Source organism: Mustela lutreola, chromosome 12, assembly GCF_030435805.1.
Source record: "Mustela lutreola isolate mMusLut2 chromosome 12, mMusLut2.pri, whole genome shotgun sequence".
NCBI lineage: Eukaryota > Metazoa > Chordata > Mammalia > Carnivora > Mustelidae > Mustela > Mustela lutreola.
Window position 1 is genome coordinate 2,941,022 of NC_081301.1, and position 23,404 is coordinate 2,964,425.

General features: G+C 62.6%; 1 protein-coding gene across 8 annotated transcripts in view; it reads left to right on the forward strand.

Annotated features, from left to right (window-relative positions):
* VAV2 (vav guanine nucleotide exchange factor 2) overlaps positions 1-23,404 on the forward strand; it is a 148,434-nt gene that overhangs the window by 102,457 nt on the left and 22,573 nt on the right. For all 8 annotated transcript variants that reach the window (XM_059142137.1, XM_059142145.1, XM_059142139.1 and 5 more), the window contains 9 exons: positions 5,084-5,186; positions 7,919-8,017; positions 9,656-9,724; positions 10,800-10,900; positions 17,620-17,719; positions 18,651-18,746; positions 19,351-19,419; positions 21,088-21,174; positions 23,030-23,115. In XM_059142137.1, coding sequence (XP_058998120.1) covers positions 5,084-5,186; positions 7,919-8,017; positions 9,656-9,724; positions 10,800-10,900; positions 17,620-17,719; positions 18,651-18,746; positions 19,351-19,419; positions 21,088-21,174; positions 23,030-23,115 — 810 coding nt within the window. The remainder of the gene's footprint in view (positions 1-5,083; positions 5,187-7,918; positions 8,018-9,655; positions 9,725-10,799; positions 10,901-17,619; positions 17,720-18,650; positions 18,747-19,350; positions 19,420-21,087; positions 21,175-23,029; positions 23,116-23,404) is intronic.

Genomic DNA, 23,404 nt, shown 5'->3' on the forward strand with positions numbered 1-23,404 from the left:
GCCAGGCAGCCCCATAATTTTGTCTGAGTGAAGAAGAAACCCACTTCTTTGCTGCTGCTTTTATTCCCGTCCCTTCTCGCCATGCACAAAGTGGACGCCATTTTATCGTTTCCAATAATACCAAGAACGTGTGTTTCTTAGGGCTCATTGGCTTGACTTAGAGAACGTTTGCAGAGTGTTTTCATATGTGAGAGAAGGATGAGCGTGGAAAGCACGGGGGTACGAGTGGTCTACGGCCGTAGGATGAGGACCCCAGAGGAAGGGAAACTGAGGCCATTAGAGGCAGGTGACTGACCATTCGCTTCTCTGGTCTTCAGTGGGTTTTGGGTAACAGACATCTTACAGAGCAGAGGGAAGGGATGGTGGCTGCGCTTTTTAGATTTTTCTGTTGCAAGTTAAGACACCAGAACACAGCTATTCATCTCGTGTTTCTTGCTGTTTACAGCTATAGCCCTGAGTGAGTCAGAAGAGGTGAGAGGGAGGGGTGCGTGAAGAGGGATCCCCTACGAATGAAGGGTCCTTGTCTTTATTGATTTTGAGGAAGGAAACAGGCTGAGAGCAGGTCGTGGACATGTGTTGGGGTAATTGCCTTGGGTGTATTCCCAGGGTCCGAGTCTGTGTGGTCATGGCTCCTGTGAGTACAGGGAGAGGGGAGGGACGGCATCATGTCACTTTCACAGGCAGGAACCCCAGGTTCTTCAAGGAGTGCTCACTGTGTGCAGGATTAGAGAGTCTGTGGCCTTTGCCTGAGGGTGCTCCCCAGTCCAGGTAGAGAGCTGCACTCCTGCCAGTTACGGTGTCAGAGGGAAGACATTGAGGCTGGGAGAGCAGCCAGAAAGTTAGGAAGGAAATGCTGGGAGGAAGGGACCTGAGAGAGTAGGAGGGACCTCAGAGCCCCCAGATCTAATAATCCACCAAAATCCCTGGCTGGCCATTCAATGTCATACACACAAGAAAGACCCTGAGGCTTCCAGAGAGGGATGGGAAGTCTGGCATCCAAAAACCTAAATTCAGCAGCATTCCAGTTGCTGCTCCCTGCTGGAAAAACGGAGTTTGAAGTTTGAGTCCAACCAAATTGACGGTTTGTTAGAACACATATTAGGTAGAAATAACGGAATCTCCGTGATGGATCGTTTGTCACATCTGATGTTCAGTCCAAAGTCATCAGACTTGCCACGAAACAGAAAAAATGTCATATTCAGAAAAAAAAAAAAAAGTCAATAGGAACCAGCGTGGGGATGAGCCCGATGTTACAGTCCGCAGCTTTTATTAACACGGTCAGGGACTTCGAGGAAAGTGTGCACAGAGTGAATGAACAGATGGGGAGCCTCAGCAGAGAAGGAGATGCGACGAAGAGAGACACATTGAAGACGCTAAAACTGAAGACCACGGTAGCTGAGCTGAACAGCCACGGATCTGCTTTAATAGAAGATGCTGACGGTAGAGGAGGGAGGTCCACGGAAGGCTTGTTCAGTGGAAGGAAGACACCTGAAGGAACAGAGACAAGAAAATGCCAGCAGAGCCTCAGACATGTGGGGCCATGCCAGGGGTCCAACATACGTGTAACTGGAACCCCAGAAGGAGAAGAGAGAGACAGTGGACCAACATGGTGGGCCCAGACTACCTAAATTCCCCAAACTCTGTGATAAAACTGCAAAATATTGAGAGAAATGAAAGAAGACTTGAAAATGGTGGTGTATATACTATGTTCATGGACTGGGAGAGGATAGTGTTAAGATGCCTGGTCTCCCAGCGGGCTTTTTTTTTTTTTTTTTTTGACAAGATTATTGTAAAGTTTCTAGAGAAATACAAAGGACTTTAGGATGGTCATAAACAATTTCATAAAAGAACAAAGCTAGGGACTTAAAGCACCTGGTTTGGGAACTTTCTATTAAAAAAAAAAGTGATCAAAACAAATTGCTATTGTCACAGGCATAGGTGAATAGGTTGACGGAATAAGATTATAGAATTCCAGAATAGACCCACCCACACTTGCGTGGGCTGTGGTTTTAGTCAAGGGGATCTAAGTGATCCAGTGAGAAGAAAAAAGCTTTCAGTCAATTGTCCTGAAACTCCGGAATGTCCCCAAAGAGAAACGAACCTCGATCTCTAACCCACACCATGCACGGACATCTTGAGACGGATCAGAGGTCTGAACATAAACACTAAAATTACATAGCTCTTAGAAGGAGAAACAGACCAACCTTGGAATCCTGGAAAACAAAGCCTTCTTAGAGAAGACACAGCGATTTCTTAGATGGGACACGGACAGTCAGGATACCATAGGAGAAAGGTGTGTTAAGTTAAGCTTTTTTTTCTTTAAATGATTTTATTTTTTTATTTTGACAGAGATCACAAGTATGCAGAGAAGCAGGCAGAGAGAGAAGGAGAAGCAGGCTCCTTGCTGAGCAGAGAGCCCAACACGGGGCTCGATCCCAGGACCCTGAGACCATGACCTGAGCCGAAGGCAGAGGCTTTAACCCACTGAGCCACCCAGGCTCCCTGCCATTTTTTTTTTTTTTCAATTAAAAATGAATGTTTTTCAAAAAGACACCACTCAGAAAATCAGTAGACAAAGCCAGAGACTGGGAAAAGAAATTCATGAAACATACCTGACATGAAACTCGTGTGGAGAACACGTAAGAGTTCTGTTTCTTTCTCAATAAGAAGAAAGCAGCTAGCATTTAGAAATGGAGGGAAGTCTCCAGCAGGCCTTGCACAAAGGGCGATGCACCAATGTCCAGAAGTACGCGGGAGTCCTCAACGTCTGGCCATCGGGGACATGCAGAACGCGAGCGCGGCGACGTGGGTGGAGGAGGGGCCCCGTGCGGGCGGTTGGCCGTGCCTGCACCGGGTGACCCTGAGGCCCCTCTCCAGGCCTCCTTCGAGTGATGTTCATTCGTTTCATCAGCTCTTAGGAACGGTCACGGGCTCCCCACATCTTTACCCCTCCCGCCAGAGCAAAGCCGATGTCGGTCTCCAGACGCTGTCCGTGGCCTCAGCTGCCTTCGAGGTGTCTAATTTAGCAGCCCAGAAGCGGCCCTTTCTCCCCTCGGTTCCACGCTGTCAGAATTCTCGACAGTGGCTTTGTCAGCAGGCTCACTCTGCTGCACGATCTAAATCGGGGGTGGCTCATCACCCCCCACCCCCACCCCCCCAGGCAGACAGAACCCTCGCCGATACTTGCCTGGACACCCGCTAATGTGGCGGGCTGGGCTTCCGGAGCCGTTTCCTGTGGGGACAGGCTCTGGAGAGGCAGGGGAGGTGACCTGTGTCAACGCGAGTGACCCACCCAGAGGGAGGGCCTCTGAAGCAGTGGGTTCCTGCTGGGTCCGAGCAGGGCCCTGTCCCCGCCGGGGCACTGCCCTGCACTGCAGCGCTCTCCGCCTCCGGGGGTGGGGAGGTGAGAAAGGAGAAGTGTTTTGCAGGTTCCTGACAGGTGTGTTAGCGCAGAAGGGCCCAGCGGTGGCGATGGTTATTGCGTCTCCGTGCTGGTTCCCATGTCCGCGTGCTGGTTCCCATGTCCGCGTGCTGGTTACCGCGTCTCCGTGCTGGTTCCCATGTCCGCGTGCTGGTTATGGTGTCCATGTGGTGGTCACCGCGTCCGTGTGCTGGGCTAGCGCGGTGCGACCTTTCCCTGCCCCCTCTCCTTCCCAGGTCGTCGGCTGCCTGTGGGGGTCTCATCAAGTCGAACTGGCTCCCTGACCCGCCGTGCGAGCCTCCTTCTCCGCAGAGGGAAGCCCACATGTGTCCTCTCAGTCATGCTTGGTCTCATGGGAGGCACTGGGGCTTTGGGGAGACCCCCTCTGGCTGACTGCAGAGCCCTTTCCTGAGTACAGACTCTCCTTCCCTATCTCAAGTAGATCTGGAGCGATCTCTACCCCGCCCCCCACCCTCCCAGCTCGTCCGATGACAAGCCGGGTTTGGGGCAAGGCCAGAAACCCATTCATCAGAGCTTCTGGGTAGCCCTTCTGCTCTCTCTGTCCCCTGCTGCCCCCGGCCCTGAATTCTGGCTGCCCGGTGCTGTGGGGAGGGGAGGTGCTCAGCCAAATCGCTGTGCCTTCTGGAAATCAGCTTTGCCGGGTGCTGCTTTGAGCCTGGGCTCTGAGATGTGTCCCAGCCCATGCGGGGCTGGCACGGGCTCCCAGGGCAGGCTGGCCCCCGAGGACGACCTGCCCTGAGGAGGGACCGCACGCCAGACTGCAGAGCTTGTCCGCGTGGGGCCCAGGGCCTAGTGGCCTCGCTTCATGTGGCTGGATTGGCTCCTGTGCTGACGCGAAATGTTTGCTGGGCACCTGCTGTCCATCGGGAACAGTGCTCAGGAGGGGTTAAGGGGTTGGGTTTTGTTCAGGGAAGAGACAGGCTCATCCACAGACGCTTAGAAAACAATGGCAGATCCAGCAAGAAGGATGCGCTTTGTATGAGAAGACTGAGGGGAGTGGGTCCTGGATCACAGCCTGGGCTGGGGATCCCCGAGGGCCTCCTGGAGGAGGCGTCCTAGTTTCCAATTCTGGCTGGGCTGAGGGGACAGCTGGTTGAAGTAGAATCAGCGTGGTCAGGAGCGAAACAAGGTTGGAGCATAGAGTGAGTGGTGATTTCCTTACACTGTGCTCGAAGCCGCATCATAAGCTCTGTGACCCTCTCTACTCACGTTGCTCCTTACCAGCGGGTAGGGAAGGTGTCCATGAGCTCTGCCCCTAGACCCGCACACCCCCGCTGCAGGCGCTGGGGGTGCCTGGGGTGGGCCGAGAGCTCCCGGGGCTCCCGGTCATGGGAGGGGCGGTGTGAGTCCCCAGCATTCGCTAAAGGGTGGAGACGTGGGGGTGTGGTCACCGTAGGTCCTAGAAGCAGGGCAGGCAGAGCATGAGGGGAGGCTGTCCATGCTGCCCGGTCTAAACACAGAGAAGCCCTGGGAGGCAGGTGCGCCACCCCATGCTGCGGACCAGAAGATGGAGGCCCAGTGGGAGGGGCTCGCGCCAGTCCTGACCCAGCTGTCCCCTGGGAGGCCCCCTGGGCCGCATCCCCGCGCAGACCTGGCTGGACCCTCCCTTCCGTGCGCCTGACCTGCTTCCCTCCCGCGCAGCGAGCATGACCTCGGGGAGGACATCTACGACTGCGTCCCGTGCGAGGACGAGGGCGACGACATCTACGAGGACATCATCAAGGTAGAGGTGCGGCAGCCCATGGTAAGCGCCCCTCGCCCGCAGCAGGGCCCCGCTCTGGGAGCCCCGGGTCTCCAGGGGGCGGGGGGCTCTCCAGGGCAGAGGGAGCTCCTGAGGCCGCACCCCAGCCCTTCCCGGCCCCCACGGGCTTCCTCCCTGTCCTCGGGCCAAGGCCTCCCTCTACGGGGCGTTCCGAGGAGCCAGGTGGACTCTGCTATCCCGGGATTCTCCGGCGTGTGTGCTGGATCCCAAGTCCCTCCTGCCCGGGGGGTCTGAAAATAGCTGCTCAGCTGCCCGGAGCGAGCACCGCTTCACTCCTTTGTGCGGAAGCAAGGAGACGGCCGTTGGCGCAATTAGCCAGCTGTGCGTCTTCCATGCGGCGAGGATATTTATTTCCGAGCCGACGTTGGCTGATCATCTCTCGGACACCAGTGTGCTGCCGGGCGGGCTTATTGCTGGCAGCTGCTGTGCGGAGGGTAGGGCCCCGTCGAGCTGGGATGGCGAGGTTGGGGCCCTGGGCGAGAGGGGAGAGGGGGACAGGCCTTGACCCCCCGCCCCCAGGCTCCTGGGCGATGGTCCACACGCCGCTTGCCGACTGTGGAGGCTTGTGATGCTGTTGGCTCTCCCTGAGGAAATGGGAGGAGTTTCTCAAGAAGCAAATTGCAGTGTTTTCCCTCGGTGCGGGAGTATCCGGCGGGGGGTGGAGAGACAAAGCTGGGGCGACAGCTCCCCAGCGAGGCCTTCCGGAGAGGCCCGTCCCTCCCTGGTGGCACCTGCCCTCCACCAGCATCATGCCAGGAGAGGCACAGGGAAACGTGACAGTGGGATTCACAGCCCCCTAACTCTGCTCTTCGGAGTGGAAAGGGTTTCTCGTCATGCTCCTGAAGGGTATGAGGGGTCCCCGCCATTCCCAGGGGTCTCTCTGTGACCCCAGGTCTGCCCAGGGCCAATGCTGCCCTTCCCCCAGGCAGCCTCGTAGTGGGGCAGCCGTGCCCCTGAGCCGGTCCAGGGGGCCAGTTACAGGGCTGGAAGGCCAAGCCGTTGCCCCACGGACGGAGATCCTCTGCTCTGCCCAGAGAGCCCCCACTCTGTGTCCGTCCTGTAGAGACCCCGGCCCAGGGGGGTGGGGGGGGGGGAGGCTGTCCCCAGAGCCTGCTGCTGTCCCTGGTCCTGAAGCCCCTGGAGCACACAGGACCCGGGCTGTTTGCAGGACCTGTGGGGGCTGCGGGGAGACAGGCTGGCATCCCCCCCGCCCAGCTCCGCTCCGTGTCCCGACCGCGCTCCCCCTGCTGCTGCTCATGCTGTCCTGGCCGTCTGGCGGGGTGGGCCTCTGCCTCCTGCCTGTCCTCCGAGATAAAGCAGGGGGTTTTACTTCCTCCCTGGTCATGTCCAGAGCATTCCGAACAGGCTAGGCAGAAGGTAGACGGAGACCTTTGCAAAGGACGATAAAGCCGGAGGACGGCAGGTGCCGCGCTCAGAGCCCACACGCGAAGAAGGGCCGGGCACTGTCCCTCCCCACGCAGCCAGGCTGATGCTCGGGCTCGTGGGCAAAGGGCTGTGACGGGCTGTGACGGGATCCTGGGGCTGTGGGGGAAAGGCGGACGGGTGCTCCGGAGCACAGCCCGGGTGACGAGCTGACGCTGCTAACTGGTTCTGTCTGTGATTGCCCCCCCCACGCTTTCAGATCAGATACATGCAGGTAAGCGGCAGAGGGAGGGAGGCCTGGTCAGTTCTGCCAGCGCGTCTTCCTCCGCCTCCCAGAGAGGTCTCGGATCTCTTAGGAAAAGCCCGGGACCCTGTCCTCAGTGAGATGCTGTCAGACTCATGTTTTTACACTTGGCTTTAGGGGGATCGTGGGCCCCCAACACCCCCTGAAGCCTTGAGGGCAGCAGAGTAGTGCCCAGAGCACTGGGGCATGGGAAGGAGCCCTGGGGAGCCTCCAGCCTGATCTGGGCCCCCCTGGGTGATAGGCCCCATTCGGCATGTTTCTTTGGAGCCCTCGGGCACAGCAAACTCCTGGGGCCTTTCTTAGGGGAGGAGGAGGGGGTTGGGGCAGCTAGCTATCCGCGTGGCGTGGCGTGTGGCCCAGCCCCAGTTCCCCAAAGCCTCACTTAGGGACCCACGTAGTTCACTCAGCCCAAAGGACACAAGGAGAGGGTCTGGAAATCCAGAGCGCCTCTAACAGTGGCCCCCCGGCAGCTTCTTGCCCCATCCCCGTGGCCACACAGGTTCCTGGCCAATCCTGCCTCTGGCCACGTTTCCCCCAGAGATGGCGGGCAGGCCCTGTCACAGAAGTGTGTCCCTGGTGACCCCTGCCATTGAATTGGCCCCTCAGGACCCGAGGTGGGGGCCAGAGGACCCTGGGAGAGCCCAGCCCTGCAGTACCGGGTTGGCGCTGAGTAAGCAGACACGGGTCCCCGGGGAGCGGGTCAGAGCCTTTCCCTGAGCACATAGTAGGTGCTTTAAGTATGCCACACCTGTTGTCTATGCTGGGGGGGCTGACTCCTGAGGGCCCCACGCTGGTCTGGTAAAATTCAGAGCAGGGCAGCGGGGGCGCGGATTCTAGAATGTTCCGTGCCATTCTCCAAGCTGTCACTAGTTCATGCCACACACGCACCCCCCGTGCCTCAGTCTCCTCATCTGCAGAAATGGGGAGGGAGGGTTTGAGCCCCCTTCCGTCTCCTATCTCGGCCCCCCGGGTGACTCCCAGTGACCGCACGGCCAGGCCTGGCTCATGCCTTGTGTCCTTCCTGTAGAAAATGGGCATGTCTGAGGATGACAAGAGGAACTGCTGCTTGCTGGAGATCCAGGAGACCGAGGCCAAGTACTACCGGACCCTGGAGGACATCGAGAAGGTGAGTGTGGCCCCGCCCCTCCTGGTGCCACCGGTCCCTGGGGCACGGCTGTCACCAGGCACCCCCTGCCCTCTGCTGCTCACACAGGCCGTGGGCTCCGGCTGGCCAGTGTCCTCGTGGGCTGTGTCGCTTGGCCCCAGTCCCACGTCCCAGCCCTCGGACCTCAGCTTGGCCTGGGACCGTCCTGAGCTAGTCCCTGCAGCTCCTTCCCGCCGAGCTAGGCCTCGTCACGGCTTCCGCTCCTGACTGCACCGGGCTAAGCTCCTGCTGTATACTCTGTCCTGCAGGCTGGGCGCTAGGTTAAGCGCTTTGTGTATACCTTCTCCCCTAAGGCATTCTCTGCCCTTAGCTTCCCACTCTGTAAATTGGTGGCTGTGAGCGTCCTGCCACTGGGACGCACGCCCCATGACGTCAGCCTGTGGAGCCCCCACGGCAGACCCTGTGCTCCCCTGAGTGACCGGTCGGCCCTCTCTCCCTGCTGGCCTCCTGAGCGCCTCGAGGACCCCGGAGGGGCCTTCTCCTGCCCCACCCCCTCTGGCTTCCCGCGGACACATTTCCCTGTCACTTGAGAACCCTTGGTGCCGACTGCTGGTGCTTCCTGGCTGAAAATCCGTCCTTGTCTTTAAGGTGGAAGCTCCCTGGCTCTTCTTGCTTGAAGTGTAGGGCCACGTGCGGCCACGACTGGGGAGCTTCTCGCCAGGGGCCTAGGATCCCCTCAGCCCCCGGTCCTGCCCAGGCCTCAGAATGACATTTCCCCGGCTCCTGCCTCAGCCAGCCCCGGGTGCCTGCCCCGCCACTGGCCTTTCTGCAAACATACCAGCCCCTCCGGCCGCTTGCTCTCCACCCGCCTGTCCCTGGGGAGTCCCCCTCCTCCGCCAGTCCCAGCCCCCACATCACAGGCGAGAACACCCAGTCACCGGCCGGGGCCGGTCTGCGTCAGGTGCAGGGAAAACTGCTTGGCCGAATGCAGCGGCCGCCCACCTGCTGTTCCATCCCTGACCAAGGAGAGTGTGAGGGGCCAACGTCCTGTAGGGAGAGGGTGGCAGGTCCTGGCCGGCCAGGCCTCTGGGGCACGAGTTGACTGTTTGCCACGCGCATGTCTCCTTGGAGGCCAGGCCTGAAGGACTCTGGAGGGACCCCTCCCTGCCACGGTGGGGCTTCTGGGGTCGGCGGCACCTCTTTGGATGGCAGGTTTAGGGCCGCGCTCAGGGATCTGAGTGCCGGGCGAGAAGGGAGGCCCTGCTGGGCTCACCTCTCTGGCCTCAGTTTCCTGAAACGTCTCCAACAGTTGTATCGGCACCAGCCCGGGTGGCAGTGGGTTGACGTCCAGCCCGTGGGATACGACGGGGCTTTGCCCGTGCGGAGGGTGTGGGCGCGTGGCTCCGCCGTACCCGCCCTGTGCTCTCCCGTGCCGTTCTTAACCCGCAGCAAGAAGCCCGCGTCTCCCTAGAGAGCAGGGGTCCGCCAGTGGCACTGAGCCCCAGGGGTGCTCTGGGCCTGCCTTACCGCCCCATGGAGAACCCCTGCCCCTGCGTCTTGGGGAGGTCGTCAGAGCCTCTCTCCCCCACTGGCAACTGTGGCCTCGAAGGGGGCTGGTACCCTCCAAGAGGGCTGACGGTGGGGGCTTTCCTGTTCCAGAACTACATGACGCCCCTGAGGCAGGTGCTGAGCCCGGCAGATGTGACCGCTATCTTCATCAACCTGGAGGTAAGGGCTCCAGGCGGCAGGCTCCCCGTGACTGTCCCCGCGAGCCCTGGGGAGGGGCGTCCCTGCCGGGGACCTGGTTGGCTGGTGCTACGGGATGCTGTTCGGACTGGCAGAGAGGAAGGGAGTAGCCACCCTTTCCTCTGAGGGTTTTGGCCTCAGGAGACAGGAGGTTTCTGGAAGCTTCTCCAGCCTGCTGTCTGTGCTGGGGAGTGTCACTCAGATGCAGGTGCCCTGGAAGGGGTTTGAGCTTTTTGTCGGCAGCTGGAGAGCAACGGGTCCCCTCTGGCCCTCTGAGGAGAGCCCTTCACCTCTTGGCACACGTGCACACGGACGCAGGAAGGTGATGCCCCGTGAGGAGGCTCACCCTGACGCGGCCAGCAGAGCGGGGAGGGGTCGGCAGAAGGCTCCAGAAGCTACACGTGGGTGGGCTTCCTCCAGGAGTGCCCGGCAGGTGTGGCGGCTCCTACCGACCTCCCGTGGCCCCTTGCGAGCTCGAGGGGCTGGTGCTGGTCTCCCAGGGGAGGCTGAGCTGGACTCGGGGGCTCTAGTGCTCTGTGTCTCCTACACGGAGTCTGTGCTGTGTGTTCACCAGCACAAATGGCCATGGGCAGAGTGGGAGCCGGACTGGGGGCTGTGGGGAGCCAGACTGGGGGCTGTGGGAGCCCTGGAGGGCTGCCTGCCAGTTGTCCAGCCGCTCTGAAATGGGGACAAACATGTGTCCCCATGGAGAGAGTCTGCCCTGGAGCCCCAGACCAGGGCAGAGGGCCCCATGCAGCTGCACCCAGCAGGAGGGTGACAAGGCTGCTGGGCAGCCACAGACCCCGGGGCCGTCTTGGTCCCATTCTGGCCCTGGGGCCTGTGCTGGTTTGGCAACCCCGTGTCCGGACAGGCCATGCAGGTCCCTTCACGTGCCCGGCATAAAGTGGGATGAGACCCTGGTGTTTGCGCGGGGACGCGTGCCGGCGCCGGCCCCTCCCACGCGTGTCTGTAATTGCACCAGGAGGGAGCGACTCGGGAGCGCGTGGCTTTCCCGGCCTGGCACACCCGTTCACGCACGGTTGCTGGTTCTTCCCAGGACCTGATCAAGGTACATCACAGCTTCCTGCGGGCCATTGACGTGTCCATGATGGCGGGGGGCAGCACGCTGGCCAAGGTCTTCCTCGATTTCAAGGAAAGGTGAGTGGCCAGGCCCACCTTGGCTACCCCTCCCCGTCTGCGGGGCCACAGTCCTGCGCTGGGGGCGGGCAGAGCTGGCCGGTTGGGGTTTTCTCAGGTGCAAGTCTCGTGGGGACGTTCCCAAGGCCCGTGGCTGTGGCCCTGCAAACCCGCGTCCTCACTTGTAAACCGAGAGAGCTGCCCACCTGCCATCACAGCCTGGAGGAATGTCCCCCGGAGGCCTCCTGAGGGCTCCACCAGCTTCCTCTGCCTCTGCCTGGGAATCTTCTCCCCAGCACAGTGCACCTGACCCCAGGCATCCGGCACCTGGGCATCGCCCCTCTAGCTCCAGGCCCGGGTGGCCGCTGCTTGAAGGCAGAAGCCAAACCTGTCCCCGCAGGGCTGAGTACGGCGCTTCTGGGGGTCTGGGCTCCTGGGCTCGAGGCCACTTCCCTGCTTCCTTGCCTGTGTATGTCACGGGACCTTGATTTCCTAGGGATGAGGGTGGCGTCTGTGCCATGTGGTGTTGCGAGGGTCATGCCTGCGCCGCAGACGTGGCTATGTGTCCACTGAGGGCTTCCATGGCTGGACAGACAGGGGCCCAGGCCAGGTGGATGGGCTGGGGGGCTCTCAGCGGCAGCTGGGGGCACAGCTGCTCAGCTGCCCTGACATAACCCAGCCCCAGTCCCCAGTGTGGGGAGACGGCACTCCTGGCACCAAGGAGGGCAGTCCTGGGTCCTTCCATAGTGCCCCGGTGTCCTCCACGTCTCTGTGGCATCAGGCAAATGTTCGCGAAGCCTGAGGGGACATATACCTGCATGTCAGGCGGCCTCTCTCCTCCCCATGGCGTCCAGCTGGTCCGGCCACGTCCAGACGCACAGATACTGCCGGGCTGCCTACGGCCAGAGGTCCGCCCGCAGGAATCGCGCCCCTGATCGCGGCTCTGCCGACTGCCCAGGCCCCTTGACAAACGTTGTCAACGGAGGGTGACCACTCATTAGAAGCCAACATGGGATCCTTTTTAAAGAAGAAAGACTGTCAGAGGCCTCCATGAAGCTATCTGGTTGTTTGCTTTAAGGCTCTCTGTGTGTAACCCCGATGGACAGAGGGGTATAGAGCCGCCTTCGGTGCTCCAACATGTCCTGTGGGAGCCCAGCGGGTGAGAACTGGGATTCTGGAAGCTTCTGAGTCGACGCAGGGGCAGCTGTCAGGACGGCTCTGCCGGCTCTTTGTCCCCGTATCTCTTCATGGAGCCTGGGTAGCCGCATCTTTGCAGCCGGGACAAAGTCCAATGCCATGAAGCCCCGGCCGGGTGCTGGTGCTGCGGGAGCGCCCACCGCAGCGGTCTGGCCGCTGAAGTCGCGAGAGGACTCTTGGGGGACCATGCCCTGCCTTCTGCCCTAAGGCTCTGAAGAAGGCGCCAGAAGGTTCTATCTTGATGGCTCTTGCGCCCGGCTGCTCACCAAAGCCAGCTGGGGGCTCGTTAAGAATGCTGGTGCTGGCTCCGCTCTGCGGGGTCTGGGGGGAGGCCCCGTGGCGGCCGGTTGGGAGCCTGGTCCACCTTGTCGTCAGTGGGAGGACCGTCAGGTGACCGTCGGCTCTGCTCACGCGCATCCAGGCCAGGCAGCCCGTTCCCGGGCTGGATTCCAGGTGCCTTTTCCTGTGGGCGCCTGCCTGAGGGGCTTCTGCATACCCCGTGACCAGGCAAGGACCCCTGAGCCCACTTTCTGGGGGCCATGGGCTGGGTCCCCGGCAGGTGTGAGGGAGCAGGCAGTGCCGGAGCACAGGGGGCGGATGTGAGTCCGCTGGCGGCCCCAGGGGCAGGGGGCAGGCCGGCTCCCTTCCCCGCCCCCTGCCACAGCAATGTTTTCCTCCGACCTGGCTGCAAGCCCGTGGGGGGCGTGGGGGGCAACTCAGGCTGGAGCCGTCAGACGCGCCCTCGCCCCGGAGGCAGGCCCACTGCACACGTCTCCTCTGCCCAGAGCGGGAGGGAGGCCACGGACCACGCAGGGCTGCCTCTTAGGCCTGTGGACCTGCCCCCGGGGCAGCAGTAAGGGGTTGGGTGGCCAGGGGACAGACGGACAACCTGCCCTTCCCTGGGATCCTCCACGTGCCGGACCCGCCCTTAACAAGGCCACCAGCCTCTGCGCACAGGTTTGGGCCTCCCCTGACTCTTGGGCTTTGCTCCAGTGGGGAGGACTGTCATTTCTACCCGGCAGGCCTCGGGGGCCGGGCTCAAGTCGGGGCCCATTTGGGGAAGGGCCTGGTTGCGTCCTGTTGGAGTTCACTGGCCCAGTCCCTGTAGTCTGTCCCCACATCCGTTTTGTCTGCCCCTTTGCCTCCTAATTTCTGAGTCTACGGTCCTGAGGCTCATTTATACACCGAGTCCACAAGCATTTATAGAGCACCTGTTGTGTACGGAACAGAACAGCCTCAGCTCTCACTGGGCAGGGAGGGACAGGAAGGAATGAGAAGCAAGTTCATGGACAAAGGAAGCGGGAGGTCGGGAAGAGGGAGAGGAGTGGGGTGCTGAGGACCAGGCTGAGAGACAAGGAGCCGCGAGGTGGGGGGAGCAGAAGCCGCCGGGAGGGCCCCGGGGTGAGGCCGGAGCAGGAACTGGCCGAGACCAGAGGAGCAGACGCGGAAGTGGGCCAAGAGGAGGTTATCCAAGGTGTGACCCGAGGCTTCTGTAGCAGACTGGAAGGCCAAGGTAGGGACTTAGATTTTTTTTTTTCATGAGGGTAGGAGGAAGCCACTGAGGAATTCTCAGGACAGGACCCAGCAGCTCATCGCAGATCAAGGGCAGAGTAGCATCCAAGTGTGGTATGATCAGAACCGAGTGGCAGAAGATAATCACCTCCCTCTTTTTGGAGCTAATACTTCCATTAATGCAGTCAATAGAGCCCTTATTCTCAGACAAAGCAGATGCTCCTCTTAGCCATGGCCTGAGGGGACAAGCCCTCGCGGAGGGAAGGTTTGCATCTTGCAGATGTGAATGTAACAGAGAGCCACGTGGTTTTCATCTGTGGCTGGGGTCGGCCAAGCTGGGTCAGCGGGTCAGGCCAAAGGACTACCCAGGGGACCCTCCACAGCCACTTTGTGGCCCGCGAGAAGGTGGGATCTAGCTCTTAGGAGGAACTCCCCGGAGCCTTGCACAAGTGCTTCCAAGAAGAGCAGGCGTCAGGATAAGGCGAAGGGCAAGTCCCCGCCCGCCCAGGTCCCAGGAGCCTTGAGAGGAAGGCTTTGCCACAGCCCGGCGCTCTGTGCTATGCGCTCTCGGCCGCGGAGGGTGTCGGGCCGGGTGACACGGCTGCTGGTTGTCTTTCGCCCACGGGCCAGGGTGTCAGGGAAGCTGGGTGACCCCGTCAGCGCTTTCCGGGGAGAGCCCCCCGTGTCCAAGCTCCTCGAGCCCCGTGAGGCCCTCTGCCCTGGAGAGGCTCTGGCCCCCCTCCTTCCAGGCCTTGCCCAGATGGGGAAGTCGGGGATTGGAACAGCAGCGGCGACTCACTGTCCCATGTCTTTGGTGCGTACCCGGGAGCGCCTCCTGTGTCCGGGACCCGCTCTGGCCCGGTCCGTGGGCACCGTGGGAGTTTGGAGTTCGTGACAAGGAACAGGGGATCCAGTCAGGAGACGGGCGGGTCTCCCGTCTGCCCCTGGAGTGGGATCCGAGTTGCGTGTTCAGGAAGTTTCACGACACCGTCATGCGGACACACACAGCAGGGTTGGGTCACTCGCTGGTGCACGAGTGAGGGGCCCGGAGGCTGACTCCGTGCGTTCAGAGGACAGAACAAGATGCCGGTGCGCCGAGCCGGCGGGGCCGGGGGTGCAGGAACGCGGGACATACACCGCTCGCTCTGAGACCTCGAACCGTGAACGAAGCCCCGTGCATGTGTGTGTTGCTTTAATTCCAAAAGCTGGGTAATTTTTCTCAACACTACAAGATGCTGTGCTTAGACTTGAGGCCCGCGAGTCTCGCTACATTAGCTGCTTCCCTGTGTGGCCTGCGGCAGGGCCCGGAGCGTGTGCTGTGGATGGCGGTGAGACGCCTGACGGTCCCGACAGAAATGGTCCCTCTCAGTTCTGGGGCCAAAATACACGTGTGGGCAGGGTGGCACGTCCTCTGGAGCTCTAGGGGAGGAGGGTTCCTGCCTCTGCCAGCTGCTGGTGGCCCCCGGTGTCCCTTGTCTTGTGCCCCCGCCCAGGTCTCTGCTCGGCCCTCATGCAGCCCGTCTCCATCTCAGGCCGCCTACGGGGTTGGCGGAGGTGAATGAGAGCTCAGCCCTGGGGTGGCCCGGGTCTCCAGCATGTGGGGACCAGAAGACTGGTCTAGGGGACCCGTGGATGCACATAGAGGTCTGGCCTTGATGCTCCCTTGCTGGGCGACCTTAGAAGTCATGTCACGTCTCAGAGCCTCAGGGACACTGTTGAGTAAGTTTTGGGAGGCCGGGCTGAGCTGGGGTGCGAGTGTGCGCCCTGGTCCCGCCTCCTTCTGCTCTCTTCCCCGCTGGGCCCCCCTGCTTGCCGGGAACCACCATGGCTGCACTGCCCGTGGTCAGGCAGGTGGGGTGTGGCCGTGGCCACTCAGCCACGTGTCGGGCCCCTGAGCAGACCAGGCCTCCAGGCTGGATGCCGGGATATGGGGACAGATGGACCCGTCTGCGGAGCTCAGAGCCGCGTGGAGAGGGGGATGGCCCGCTGCTGCCTCTGACTCAACTTAGCACAGGCCTGTGCCCAGAGGCCCCCAACCCATCTCCTTGCTTTTCTGTCTCTCTTCGCTAGACCCAGGGACACAGTTGGGAGGGGAAAGGCTGCAGGGCTAGAAATGATGGGGCAGGGTTTTGAGGGCTGAGTAGAAGCTTGCTCGCCGGAGAAGGTTGCAAGTACAGTGCGGGGCTCCGGGGTGCGCTGTGAGGACAGCGGGGGTGGGACCCACTCTCCATCCACCGTCTTCGCCACAGACCTGGGGCCGAGATGAGCCAGGGTGTGCTGACGTGGAGGGGGGCCCCTGAGGCTGCCTGGGCCGGCTCCAGCGCCGCGGGCCCCGTGCTTAGGAGAAGCCGCGCAGACTTCCCTCCATGGGCGCAGCAGGGCCGTCGCCAGGTCTGCTCATTCAGAGCAACTGACGGGAACCCTGGAGTCTCCAGGCTCCCAGTTGCTCCCAGACACGATGAGACTTAATCAGCTTTTATACTCCGATTTTCAATTGAATAACAGGCTCGTTTATGCGGAAACCGGGGCTCAGGTTCTCATGGAAAGCGTGCCTGGCTGGAGTGTGGCAGGATGCGGCCGTGGCACCTTCTGCTTGACCGCGGCAGGGAAGGTGGGCTTCGGTGTGAGGCCCGGGGCCAGGGCCGCCCCCCGTTGGAGTCCTGGAATCTCAACCTCTCCATGCTGGGGAGCCTCATGCACACAGGTCCAGTGTGGCCTGGACACGGGCGGGAGCCGGGAGGGGCTCCACCACGAGCCGTCTGCGCCCACCTTGGGGCCGCTCTGAAGTCACAGGCTCGCTGGGTTGGAAACACGCTCCGAGCTTGCCCCCCAGGAGGCAGTGTCCACAGCAGACAGAGAAGCGGCCTGAGCCCATCTGGACTCGTCCCAGAGACCGTCCCCAGCTCCCAGAGCCAGGCCGGGAGTGGCCTCTGGATGTTTGCTCTCCCACAGCCTCCCTGGCAGGGGTGTCACCAGAGACCTTGGATGGGGCCCAGCCTCCCAAAGACGCTGCGTTGGCAGCCAGGCCCTCGCCTGTTATCAGCGGGTGACTCTCAGCAAGGTCACCGGGGCCTCAGTTTCCCCACCTGAAGAATGATGCTGATGGCCCCTCCCTTTATAAATGGGTGAAGGGCTCAGGATGGTGTGTGTGACACACTGGGCACGAGCCGCTCCCAGAGGCGCTGGCTGTGGCTGTCGTGGTCCTCCCGGGCCGACTCTAGTTGTGCGACAGGATCGTCACAGCCGGAGTGTCAGGCTAGTGACCCAAGGCCTGGAGAGCACTGGGCTCCTGGTGCCAGGGGCTCGGTCTGTGAAGTCTGCGGGGGGGGGGGGGGGGTCAGCCATGGTGTCCGAGGGTGTCGGGGGCAGGAGAGAGTGGCCTGAGGCTGCTCCCCGCACCCCCGGGCCTGCGCAGCCTTGTCCATCCCCCGCCGTGTAGCGTTCAGGGCTGATGTCACCGTGTCCCGAGAGAGGGGGTGCCTGGGACTCAGGCGGAGAGTGTCGGTGTCACGTGGAAGCCACAAGGACTGACCCCCGGGTCCCCATGCCCTGAAATGTCAGCCCCGGACCACCACTCCAGGCAGGCGCAGAGCCAGGATGGGCCTCAGTGCTCAGAGCCTGCCGGCAGGAGTCGGAACCTTCCAGGGGTCCCCCAGCTCTGGGGAGGCAGGGGCTTCTCTCCTGGCCGGCTCCGGCCTTCCCAGGGGCAGGATGGGGTGGCGGTGAGGAGCCCATCCCAACCCCAGTCCTGACCTGAGAGAGACCCAAGAAGGGGGACCTCCTTGGCTTCGGGAGAGCGGGGGAGCCCCTCGTTCCCAGGGTCTCGGCAGCTCTCCTGCCTGGCACTGTTTCGGGAGCAGAGAGGGCAGCTACGTGGAAAGAGCAGAGCCACGAAGCGGGTTGACGTGAGGAGCCGTCACGGGGGACACCCATTCGCCGCACACGTGCCGCGTCCTCCGCGGGGGCCTCTGCGCGGCCCGCAGCCGCGGCGGCTCGTTAAGCTGCGCCCGTGCGCGCGCTCGCTGTTCCAGGCTGCTGATCTACGGGGACTACTGCAGCCACATGGAGCACGCGCAGAACACGCTGAACCAGCTCCTCGCCGGCCGGGAGGACGTCCGGCAGAAGGTCGAGGTGAGGGCGTCCCGGCTGCTGCCCCGCTCACCGCCCCTGCCTCGCCCATGGCTGGGGTAGCGACAGGACAGTCTCTGGAGACGCTTTTCTCAGGGGGTTTTCTCCCTGTGCACTTGTGGCGGGGACGCAGGTGCAGGTCACCGTCCCAGGCCCGAGTTCCCTGCGTGCAGCCGACGCAGACCCCTGGGGCCAGATCCAGTGCACCAAGGGGCAATGAGTGACCCCCGAGCCCGGCCGATGCAGACCCCTGGGGACTGCAGGAGACAGATGTTTGCTGGGAGCCCAGGAACCTCCCTCCCAACACTGTCCCCACCCCAGGCTCAGGGCCAATCTCTGACGCTTGTCCAAGCGCCCATGTGGGCCCCTCTCCGGGACCCCTCCCCTCATCCCCCTTGCCGGGGGCAGCTGAGCTGCTCCCCAAGGCGGCGATGCCTGTGTCTCGTCCAGCCAGCCGGTCAACCTTTCCAGGGTGAATCTTGGTGCAGGGACCCTTTGCTCTCGCAATGCTGGGGGACATGTGCCCTGGAGACGCGTGATGCCCATGTGTCTGGGAAGTCAGTGGGGAGCCCTTGGTTCCTGGGGGTGGCCCTGCCTCGTGTGAGAGGGCTTCCCTGAGGATGCCGAGGCTGGCCGGGGCTGGCTCTGAATCCGAGAGCCCTCAGGTGCCTGCTGGAGACACCTGGGCTACAGAGTGGCCGTGGGACCCTGCCCGCCCTCGGGGGAGCCCGTCCATGTGTGTGCACCTGCTTTGGGAAGGGCCTGCAGGACACGCTGCCCGTTTGGGGAGCTGGGCCAGGGAGGGACCGGACACCTGGGCCCCAGGTCAGGGCTGAGGTCCGCCCCTGCCCACCGCCTCCGCTGCGGGACGGGAGTGTTGGGATCCAGCAGCCCAGGCTGGCGTCTTCATCCCCTGCTGCTCTCCTGTTGCCAGGAATGCACGCTGAAGGTCCAGGACGGGAAGTTTAAGCTTCAAGACCTGCTGGTGGTCCCCATGCAGAGGGTCCTCAAATACCACCTCCTCCTGAAGGTGAGGCTGTGCGCGTGCTCCGGGACCGCCTGCCGCGGTGGGGACGGGCCGTCTTGGGCCGGCGTGAGAGAAGAGCCAGCACATCCGTCCTCATGGCCTGGGTGGCATCTGTCAGGACGGGGCTTCACCGGAAACGGACAAAGGGAAATTGGGATGGAAATCCGTGAGCGAGCCGAAAACTTGAGACAGAAACGTGTCCCCAGATCAGGAGTGAGAGTGGCTTGGTGGGGGTCACTTCACCTAGTCTCTGAGCCTCCTATTAGCCACGGTGGAAATGGCCAGACAGGCCTGGGGGAGCGACGCTGGTGTCTGCCAGGGGTTCACCCGTCACCGGTAGCCCAGAGCCTGGCTTCATGCTGCTTTAAAGGGCTCCCCGTTCCCCAGCAGGTCTGGGGACACCCCCTCACGAAGCAATGTGTCCCCTGGGTGAGGGCTTGCTGTCTGTGCTGGGTTGGGCTGCTGAACTGGAATCCGGGCCGGCGGGTGAGGACGTGACCCTGAGGGCCTAGCTCTGAGCCACACCCTGTGCCTGGAAGATGGGGGGGTCAGGGGCGGAGGGCAGCGTGTCTGCATCACGTCCTGGACATCTCTCTCGCCCCTGCAGGAACTTCTGAGCCACTCCGCCGATCGGCCCGAGAGGCAGCAGCTCAGAGAAGCGCTGGAAGCCATGCAGGTAGGTAAACTGAGGCAGGGAGGTCCAGGCCGGCACGGGGCTTCACCCACCCAGTGTGGGGCTTTGACCGGAACGGGACTCGCTGACAAGCCTCGTTCTGTAACCACAGATTACGCTTTTCCTGGGAAGACAACAGGAGCGGGGCGGCGGGGGGCGGGGGGGCAGGGAGGGGTGGGAGCTGCCCCAGGGCAGAGAAGGTGGGCAGTGGGGGCTTCAGGCACTCGCCCCACACATCTAGGTCCCTGACCTCCCCGACCTGTGGCGACTTCCCCGGGCGCCCCTTCCTCCTGCTGTCCTGACCGCCCACCACGGCTCTTGCCTGGTCCCAGGCACTGGACTCAGTCTGGGCCGTCTGGCCCCCTGCTGCCCACTGCCCCGGCCTATGGCTCTTGCTTCTGAAATGCCCTCCTCACCCCGCCCCACTGTGTCATTGCCAGCCACTGTGCAGATAAGTCCCTGGAAAGAGAGCTCCGTGGGTGCCCCCCCCTTGCTCTAAAGCCTTCTGTGGCTCCCCCACTGCCGCCGAGTCGGGCTAAGGCTTCCCACGTGCCTGGCTGTGCAGCTGTGTTTGCCACGCATGCCCTCAATCCCAGGGAGGCTCGGCCACCCCCACACTCCTGTATGTGCCCCACCCTCTCCTGTCTCTGTGGGCTCGGGCTGGACCTCCTCCCTGTCACCTGGCCGTGTCCTGCACACTCTCGGTCTTTGCAAGGTGACCTTTCCCAGGAGGTGTGTCCCCGCCTCGGGGGTGGCTGTGCCAGGACAATGCCATCGCCCCTCTGTGCTCTTTACTTCCTGATCATGGTCACCTGTGTCCCCAGCCAAGCACAATGCCCAGCAAGGGTAGGTCCCCTCCGTGCTGCTGCTGGGCAGGGGGACGACCATGTCCCCGGCACCTCCCGGGGGAATGCTGACCTCTGTACCCTCGTGGGTGAGCTCCTTCCAGAGGGCAGGGGTCCACCTCCCTCTGTGGCTTCGACCCTATCCCCTAACCTAACCCTGGCATTACTGTCGAGCCAGGCCCATCTGGGAATGTTTCTGCCTCAGGCTGCCCCACCGGGCGCTCCTTGTAGGAACGGCAGGAGGTGCTGAGGCGAGGCTAGAACTGGCTCCCACCCCCGCCCAGCTCAGGGATTCCGCCCCAGGCAGCTTGCCCTGCTGGGGGGGTCAGTGCCTCCAGCTGGATTCTCCGTAAGGGCTTGTAAGGGCTTGGGTCCCGTAGCCCCCAGGCTGGTGCTGGCCGCCCTGGTTGCTGCGGGCACCGCCCCCTGGTGGCCGGCAGGAGGGCAGCGGCGCGTGGACGACCAGAGCTAGACCCCGGGGTCACCCAGGTCTGCGCGGCTCCATGGGAGTTCGGGGCCTGCCAGGTGCCCGTTCCCCCGCCCCCCCCCAGCCGAGAAGCTGCTCAGGTTGAGGTGCTGTTTTCTTCTAGTCCGAGCTGGGGGGGGTCGAGCGGCCGGGCAGAGGGAAGCCGTTCCAGGAAGCGGGGGCTTGGCTCTCACCCCTGGACACGCAGCCTGTGTGTCGGTTCCCGGTCTTAGTTTGCCGGTGTGTCAGGTGGGGGTTTGAAGGCCTGCCCCTGTGGTGGCTGGTGGCAGTGCCCCGACCGTGGGGCTGGGGGTGGGGGTCGGCCCGCTGACCCCCCCCCCCCGCCTCCGTTGCTTTCAGGACTTAGCAATGTACATAAACGAAGTGAAGCGGGACAAGGAGACCCTGAAGAAAATCAGCGAGTTCCAGAGTTCTATAGAAAACCTGGTAAGTGTGGCCGATTCTCCAGAGTGGAGGCTAATTAGGGCCCCACAGCACGTTTCAGAAGTAACTTCCACGATCTCCGTATTAAATAAGCCGGTGGGGACCCTATGCTCTCTGTCCCGGTCGGGGAAGCAGGCGCAGCCACGCACAGAGGTGGCCTCTCGCCGAGGGGCAGGTGCTGGGAGAGGAATGGTGCTGACCCTCCCGCCCTCCCTGGCCTGGACTGAGGACACAAGGTTGTGGCTCCTGGGGGACCCTGAGGCTCCTTGCCCGCCCGGAGCTCCGCTGTCCCCAGGAGGGACAGTGGGGAAGGTTAGGCTGCTCTGTCCCCGAGCGGCCCTCGGCTCCTCCCCTCCCCCTCCCTTCATTAGTCAGGGCTGAGGCCTCCCACCACCTCTCCCCAGCCTGGTTCATCAGAAGCTCAGCCTTGGGGCATCGGGCGAGCCACTGTGGCCTGCCAGGAAGAGGAGCTGGGTTGTCCCAGAAAGCAGACTCTTGCTTCTCTGCCAGCCTGCGGCAAGGGCTCAGGTCTGCCGGGTGTGTCGGCTTTCCGCACCCCGACACCGCTGACCTCTGCAGCCGGGCCGCGCTCTGTTGTGGGGTTTGTGCCGTGCCCTGCAGGGACTGAGCACCCCTGTGTGTGCACCCCACCCTCGGGGATCCCAGACCTCCCCGAGCATCGCTTGAGTACACAGTCACCCGGCGGAGCCCGCTGGGTTTGCCCCCGACCCTCTCCCTGCCTGGCCCCCTGAACTGGCAGAGTCTGGGTGTGTCGATGTGTCCGGGGCACATCGACACGGAAGCTTGGGCAAACAGCATTACGATGTGATCCCAGTGTCCTGTCTTTCTAGGAAGAGCTAGAAATGCCCACGTGTAAAGGAGGGAAGGATAGAGGTGCCCCAGCACCCTGGCTGTGGCCTTAGCCCCCGCGGGGTCCGGGGCTGCCATGTTTTCCCCGGGGATCCTTGATGCTTTCTAAGGGGTACACGACGCAAGTCTTGGTGTTCTTGAAGTTTCTAGATGTGAGTCATCGTGTTCTTTAAATAACAAAAAGAACAAAGTGGCGGCGAGCAGGTGCGGACGGGTCCTGGGGGCAGGGTGCACGCTCAGCCCGTGGGTGTCTGCCGAGCCCACCTTGGGCAGGCAGAGGAGACGGAGCAGGGGCCCGGAGGCAGACAGCTGGGCAGGGGGCTCACCCCACCGTGTGTGACCCCGGAGCTGTGCTGCTCTCAGCCTCGGCCCGGCGGCTCCTGCAAAATTCAGAAAACCCAGACATCCGCTGAGAACCGCCCGTCACGGCACCACGGCCCCTCCCCGTCAGTGTGCTGGAACATTCCCTTCTTTCCTCTCCTGTCCCGACAGGCGGTTTCTTTGCAAGCCATGCAGGGCATGCGTCAAGACGCGCCTTCTCTGAGTCAGAGCAGAGGGGAGAGACAAGCCAGTGGGGCATCCCGGCAGACCAGAGGGGGTTTGGACTGGAAGCCGCCCTCCCTCTGATAGGCCCTGTTTGTTCTCCTCGGCTTGGCTTCCCAGGGTTGGGCGTCTGGCCCTTCTTACTGGGGCCCGGCTCTGGGCTCCACACAAGGGCGGCCTGTTGCCATGACCCAGGCTGTCAATCGCTCCTTGTTCCCGCAGCACGGCTGGGGCAGGGCCCGTCCCCGTCCCCACTGGCCTCTCCCGCCCCAACCTGCACCCCAGCCAGCAACCGCCGGCTCGCGTCACCTGGTTCTGCCATCTGCGTCCACGGGCAGCGCACCTGGAGGGGCCCTGGGCTGCCACCCTTCCTCTCTGCGGAGGTGTGGGGCAGGTGGGACCCCACTGGGGTGCTGGGGCTGACCGCCGGGCCCTTTCTTTCCAGCAAGTGAAGCTGGAGGAGTACGGGAGGCCGAAGATCGACGGGGAGCTGAAGGTCCGCTCCATCGTGAACCACACCAAGCAAGACAGGTGAGCGGGCTGGCCCCGGGCTGCAGGCGGGCCCCGCTCCCCAGCGGCCTGGGAGCAGCCTTTCCTGCGGAGAGAGCTGCCTGTCCGCCCAGCCCCGTGTGCTTCTGCCTCACACGCTTCCTCCCTGCTCCTCGACACCATCCCCACCACGTCCGCCAGCAGCTGCCTTGTCCGTGGCCCTGGGCTGGGCTAGAGGGCAGCCAGAGCCCTGGCCTGTGAGCTCCCAGGCTCCCCCGGGGCGGCCAGAGGCAGAGCGGCCGCATGCCTGCGAGGGACTGCCCAGGCAGGT